Raw genomic sequence first — 7,448 nt, 5'->3', positions numbered from 1 at the left:
TGGAAGACTCTCAAATTCACAGGACTGTGGAAGAATTCAGAGTACTCTTGGACAATTGCCAGAGTTGGTTGGAAAAGTAATTTTGTTACATCAGACAAAATCCAAGGAGGATCTGTATCTGTCACTGGAGAATTTAAATGCAGACATAAAAAGTTAACTGGCAGTTGGTTGGAAACCAACCGTGCTGGTGTGATGTTTTGAACTGGCCTTCCTCCAGCTGACTCTTGAACGGCTCTTCTTTGTACATTGACCATAAAGCCGGTGGAATGTTCCAAAGAGGGGAACTGGACAAATACAACTTCAGTGGAATCAAGGAGACACCAGTTTTCAACACTGGCTTTAAGACAAATGAATTTCTTCACTGCCAGAACTGCAGACTCATAGATTTTAGATTTTGCAGTTTCCCTGCAAGAAAAAAAAGAAGCCAAAACAATCCAGGAAAAAAGGGAAATGTACTTGAATATAATATTTTTATTGTTTTACTGTGACAATGCTCACACACTTTGTTTGGCATTGGTGAGCTACGCATTTATATATCTAGAGAAAAAAAAGATTAATATGCTGTTGCTACCTTTGCAAGCAATGAAAAAACACTTAGGAGGGGGTGGGTATTATATACAGGTAAGAAGGGGTGGGTATTATATACAGGTAATACCTCTTGATAACTTGTTGAAAAAGTATTCATAGGGTGGGTCTCTTTTAGGAAGGCTTTGCCTTTGGAAACTTATTATTCCTGTCTCAGATGTATATGGTAATCTCACTAGCTACCTGTGCTGCAGTAGCTGTTGATACATTTGTTCTCAACCTTCAGCAAGTGGTGCAGCCTTAACTTACTTATTTTATGGAGTAGGTGAGGTTAAATTGCCTTTCATGCAGCTAAGAACTCACAGTCTTCTGCTGATGCTTGACATTAGTATACTACAGTGAAATTGCTGTCTCTCTGAACTCGTTGTCATCATTGCTGGTTTTTTTGTGAATTATGGAGAAAAAGGAATTCTTGAGGACAGCTGAGGCTGGTCCCCTGTAAGTTTGGAAGACTGAGGTCAAGACCTAGGAACAGATTCAATGGAAGCACTGTGGAGTATAGCAGTGCTTGCTTTCTCTTTCTGAAGAGACTGGTGACTTCTCTGTCATACTAACTGGCTCTTCCAGTGATACTGCTGTGACTTTCTGCTAGATTTTAAATTCACTTGGGCCTATTTGAATGATGTCATTCCCCCCATCTATATTCATGTGACATTGGAATGGATTTGTGTCCACCCTCTTGAATCAAGATAGATATTCCCTATGCATGCATATTGCCAATGTTAGAAACCAAGAATACTTGTGGGGTGACACAATTAAAGTTGATGGGGAGGCTGGTTGGTCTCTGCAGCCAGCCCCTTTTTTTTTTTGCTCAGTAATGGTCTAATTTAAAGAGTGTAGAACATCCAGGTAGGCAGACGATGAAATCACTGCTCTGCCTTCTTCTTGGTTAGTTGAGCTCTCTCTTGCCTGTCCTGGACTATGACACTCAGGTCTCTGGCTACACACAAGCCCCTGTTCATTGCTGTCCCTCCTTCCCAACTGCCCTGGCTTGCAGTGCTTGCTGTAGTCTCACAGCATGGATTCGACTCCTTCCACAGAGTCAAGCATTTTCTTGGGATTTAAATGTTCAATAATTGTAATAAAAATACTAAATGCTGTTTTCTCTCTTAGGAGCCATAACGAGCAGTCTTGTAACAACTGAAGAGTCCTGTAAGTGTGAAGCCATAGTTGCCCTCCAGGACTCAGTGACCTCACGCCTTGAAGCTCTGTCCTCAAAATATATCCTTTTTTTTACATGATCACCTGCATTTAGCACTTTACTGGTATTTTAGAGGTAACTGTTTTGACATAAACCAGGGAAGAAATATCCCTCAAAAGAGAAAGTATTTTCAGGGTGATTTTAGAAATATTATGGAAAAAAATCTTGTTTGCAAACATGACTATATTTTCACACTTCACTGAAGAGCAACATGATACAGATAAAATAAATGCATATACCCACATTCCCTAGATTACTTATACCATGTTGAACATCAAGCACAGGTCTACTCATAATTCTTCTGGATGACTTTTACTGTTACATCAAACACTGAGTTCTGACCCCTCTTATTATGCCCCAAAATTTTAGAGACAACTTCATGTGTGACAACAGTCCCATTAGCTGTGGTATTCCTCTGCATCCCACCTCCACAGGCACTGTCCCAAGTGATTTTCAAGCACCTTCTTTTCTCTGGAAATGTGTGAGCATATTAGTATCCTGGGATACAGGAAAATGGGAGAGCTGCAAGGCAGGGTGCTGAGGCTGGAGCCTCTGGGCAAGTGTTGGGTCCAGAGGAGGTCTGAGGTGCTGGTGGGTGGAATTTGCCAGCTTCGTTTGCTGCAGTGCCGTGTCTGCAGCCGTGAAATGTGGCCAGCCCCCGCATTAGACATTTCACAAACATGTGGGAGAGAAAAAAACCCATCCAACCACCAAGGAGAAAGTGGTGAACTCTGTGTTACCACAGCAAGCCTGCATGCTGGAATAAATGCCCTCAGATGACATGGCAGGAACTAATAACTGGAAATTAAAGCGAGACAAACCGTGGTACATTATAAGGTACAATTTTTAGGAGTGGTTGGTCACTGTTACAATTTACCAAGGACTGTGGCAGATTTTCTTTGCTGAAATTTTTGAGACTTAATGTTTTTTTCTGTCAAAGGTGCTTTAGTTCAAATAGGAATTGATTGAAAGGAGCATTATGTCTGTGGTTATCATCCTGATCCCTGGGGATTCACAATCAAGGAAGAGTGGGATATTTAAGATTAAAAAAAAGGAGAGTAAACTAGTGAGTTTTATACATGAACTCATCATTTACATAGATAAAATAACTTTCCAGTTTGCCAAAGTTTCTGAAAGCCAAATGAAAACTTCTGCCAAGGACACAAGACTTTCCCAGTTTTTCAATAAATTCAAAGTTATTTTTATGAGATCTAACTGCACATCCCTCTTCTTGCAGGGTGCTTGGAGTTCAGTTTATCTGCCTGGGAAAAGTGAGGGGAAGAACTCTGATTTTCCTGGATTATAATATATAATTACAGGGACTCTAAGTAGTTAGAACTGAACACCAAGATATTTAAACCTGTAATGTCATCTCAGTACTAGCACATCCTTCAGAGATCAATCTTTCTGCCCCAAGAGTTCATGTTAAGGAAGAAAATGTTGTGGGTTTAAGTTATGAATAGACTTTATTATAAAGAACTGAGTCTTTCTTTCAAAGTTATTCTTTGATGGGCCATTTCTATCCCTAGCATCCTTTCAAGACAACCTGGAAAACACAGCAGAGACCATCACCTGCTGATCTTCATCCCTGAATATCACCTGATCCAACTCCTTTTTAAGAAATTAGGGTGGTTGAGATTATTTGGGAAGATGCCAGATCTTGATGGAGCTCTAAAGCATTTGGAAATCTCTATTTCAAGCATGTATTGACCTCATCTAGAAAACAGACTGCTTTTTGAAAATGCAGCAATGAAAAAGACTGTAAATAAAACAAACATTATAGACATCTATTTTATTGCCCTTAACAACTGACCACTAGAGGAAGTGTCTGAGAAGCTGCAGGCATATCAAGACAGACAGCAGATTGTCTAAGCTATCATTCTGGTTGATTTTAAAATAATCTTTCAGAATCAAACCTTTTTATTGTTTTCAGCAAGCTTTATTTCACTGCACAGCTTACAAAACAGAAGTTGGTTTATTATTATTGACAAATGTCAAGAAGACTTCAGGAAGACAATAGTCTTGAAAATACAGTGACCCTGAGATCTTCATATACAGTCACTTTATAGCCACGAAGCTACCCATACCTGCTGTGCTTCAGTCTGTACTGCAGATACTGCTGTTCTGTAGTAACTGCATTTTTTATTCTCTTACTTCAAAGTAAATACAAAAAAAAAAAAAAAAAGAATGGACACAGTATATCACATTATATAAAACTTTGAAATGGCAAGGCAGAACGAAAAAATGTGCCCATGTCTTCTTTCCATTAAACTGGAAAGTAAGTTGGGATCTTGTAACTTATTTTAATAAAATACAATGATATGCAGATTGATGTTGTAAGTTATTTTGTATTCAACTTAAATGGTGTGTGTTATGAAATAAAGGGTTTAAAAAACACAAGGAAACAACACCTCAAAGATAAAGGAGGCATAAATGGAAGAATTAAACAGAAAACTGCCCCAAGTCACATGTTTGGAAAAAGAAGTATTTTATTTTAAAACCTAGAAGTAATTGAAAATATAAATAAAAGATTTAACAGTAATTTCAAGTATTAATAATGTTTAACATGTAGAAGAATGAAAGATGTCCTCCAATTTAATATTTTTACCCTGCAAGATTTACTTATGTTATTAGACAGTCATTCCTGTTGTCATTACACAAACTTTACTGACACTTCACTTGTTTCAATCAGGCTTTTAGGATAAAACATACAAGCTAACAATTAAAAAAAAAATTAGTCATTAAAGGAATCCATTGATTTTATACATTTGGCATTTATAATCATCCAAATACTTTAGAAATTATATTTAAATTAGGAGCCAAAATGATGGGGATTTTTTAATGGAAAAATCCCACACAGTTTGTAGACCCTTGCAATACAATTCCATAAAATATTATATCTGGTAGCTGGTTTGCCAAGGACATATTAAACAACATCTGTACTTGTTTTGCACCTGGCACATAACACATTCAAGCAAGTTCAGTTATGTTCACTTCACTGCACATGGCAGTGTGACTTCAGGTATGCCTACACAGTAATGTTAAGCTGGAATACAACACTACATAGCACAAGTGAACATGGGACACAGCTTCAGCTGCAAGGGCTAAATACGAGACTATAAACTCTCCAATAACGCTGGATTTGGCTGTGCTTGGTATTTTGTGATGTATCCCCACACTGATATTAATTTGCTGTAGTATAATTAAAGTGAGCGTGGGACATCCTGGCTATGCTACACTTGCTTCCTCAAATTGCTGTGCATGCATATTTTTTTTTTCTATAAGTCATGGAGTTTTATATCCAGCACGTTGCTTACTTTCATGTCCTCTGCATAGACATGGGTATTATACCGGCATTTATAGGGCCAGCAGTATGCCTTGGCCTCTGTTATTGGTGAGAATAAACAAGTCGTAAATCTAATGCAAGACTTTACAACTTCTTGGCAATTGGGAGGGGATGACCTCAGTCCTATTTACACTAAGGCCAGTTGTCAGATGAGATGTAAAACTTTATATGATAGTGGAAAATTGTTCTGGAGGCCAGATGTATCTTGCAAGCTGTCAGCTGGGCAGGCTTTGATTCATGCACTAGTATTCACAACTTCATTTTATACTGCAAATGATAATATTTACATTCAATTCCTCTGAGCAATTACCTGCCTCACTTTGTGAGTACCAGGTAAAATTCCAAGATTATATAAATGCCTTGTTTGAAATAGGACATACTGTTGTTCAGCAAAATTAGATTTATTATCCAGTGTGTTACAAGCCAATAATTACATACTCAAGAGAGACATAATTGTTTATTTCAGAGTTGTGCACCCAGGCCCGGGTGCTCAGTGGTGTTCCAAAAACCAAGCACATTGACTATAAAAACTTTTTAAACTTAGTAAAACACAAAAATATAGTAAAATTTCTCCCTGAATACAATCAAAATGCAGTACAGATTCTATTTCTGTCCACATACAGCTCATGAGTCCTGAGTCAGTTTCAGCTTCAGGCTCCTTCTGTTCAGATCACCACGAAGTTGGAGGAATACCTTTGGTCCGTGTGTAATGAATTCATGAGTCCAGTGCTTTTAATTTCACGGCTCTGTGTGTGGTTAGCAGTACCTGATAAGGTCCTTTCCACTTCTCAGCTAGTGGAGTATCTTTCCACGTTTTCAGGTAGTCTTGATCTCGATGCTTGAAAGAATGTATTGGTGACTTGATTGGGACCGGTGTTCTAAACAGCAAGCACTTGTGTAATAATCCCAGGATTTTACTTAAAGACAAGAGATGATTGGTTAAAGCTTTCTCGGCTACTACATGAATTCCTGTCAGATTCACATTATGTGGTGTACCATACAGGATTTCAAATTTTTCTGGATTTTTCAGTACAACCTGGCAGACTCCTTCCAATGTATCAAATCAGTGGTTGAAAAAGGAACTTTTACATATACAGGGTTTTGGTGTGCCCAAATTCTACCTACAATTGGACTACATGTGTCACTCCCTCCAGTCTTACCACCAGTACTGTCCTGGTCCCAATTATCACTGTCATGATTCTTTCTCAGAGAAACCAACAACTGTACACCCTCTTCCTCACTATCCACCTTCAGACACCTTTTCCCTCTACTACAAGCAGAGCAGCAGCGATTTCTTTTTCTCTTCCATCATCAACACATTTGAATCAGACATCAATAACCTGCATTTTTTCTTGTTTCATGACCACTTCTCAATGAGAAAAATAAATCTACACATGGGATTTCATCCCATTTATCCAATCTTCTGCAAAACAACAGTTGCAGCATGTTATTATAATTTAATGTTTCCATTTCTGGCCACTTTTCCTCACCATCCAGTCATTGAGTACAATATTCCTTTAACTTCCACTTTGTAAGAGGTTCTCCACCAATCTTATTCCAATGATTAAAAATACCTCCTAATGGAGAACAAGGAGAAGGTTTAACCAATTGCCCCATTCCATATCATTACCCAAAAAAGAATGTTTTTTAACCATGACTTCATACACTTGTCACTGTAAAGCATGTATGAGTTTTCTAAAATTCTACTACACAATACCAAGTCCACAATATTATATCAACCCCTCTTTTTACTTTATACAGTTGCTTTTCATATGTTGCATCTTTGAGTCTCTTACCCACTCCTGGATGGGGAGACACTCACAGAGCTCCTGACCATAAGGGCTGTGGGTGCTGGAGTTACATAGTGCTACAAGTTACATAGTTATCTTAATAATTAGCATTCTATCTTCTATTGGTTAATGATTCTGTGAAAAACGAGGTTCACTCTCCTGTGAGAATTTAAAGGGTTTAATATAAAGACAATAAGAGACACAAAATAAAGCAAAGGGATAACTGCCGGGTGCCTTGGCGTTCTGCCAAGAGCACACCTGATGCCCGAGGTGAGTCCTTTTTATACCATTTTTACTGTCTGTTCTCTATTCATATTCAAACTTTTCCTGGAGCTGTTCTGCACGGCCACTCCTTGGTTCTGCCTTTTTAGAGCATGTGTAGTCTTCTGCCTTGTGGTTTTATTTCTTTTGATTCTTGGGGTTGGGCCCGCTAGGTGAGAGTCGATGGTAGGGTGGATCTCTTAATTCTCCAGACAGTCAGGGCTGATTGCAGCTTTGGGCCTCTCTGCCCCTCGGGGAGAGCAGG

The 7,448-nt window shown here is 38.5% G+C and overlaps 1 protein-coding gene across 1 annotated transcript in view; it reads left to right on the top strand.

Annotated features, from left to right (window-relative positions):
* MATN3 (matrilin 3) overlaps positions 1-4,112 on the top strand; it is a gene marked incomplete at its 5' end in the record, with an annotated part of 14,276 nt that extends 10,164 nt beyond the window's left edge. The window contains 2 exons of the mRNA XM_017744918.1: positions 1,699-1,806; positions 3,603-4,112. Coding sequence (XP_017600407.1) covers positions 1,699-1,806; positions 3,603-3,658 — 164 coding nt within the window. The remainder of the gene's footprint in view (positions 1-1,698; positions 1,807-3,602) is intronic.
* Between the last annotated feature and the right edge of the window lie 3,336 nt (positions 4,113-7,448).

This window comes from Corvus brachyrhynchos, unplaced genomic scaffold (assembly GCF_000691975.1).
Source record: "Corvus brachyrhynchos isolate BGI_N302 unplaced genomic scaffold, ASM69197v1 scaffold116, whole genome shotgun sequence".
Taxonomy (NCBI): Eukaryota; Metazoa; Chordata; class Aves; order Passeriformes; family Corvidae; genus Corvus; species Corvus brachyrhynchos.
Note: the sequence above shows the minus strand (reverse complement) of the source record. Positions and strands in the feature narration are given on the sequence as shown.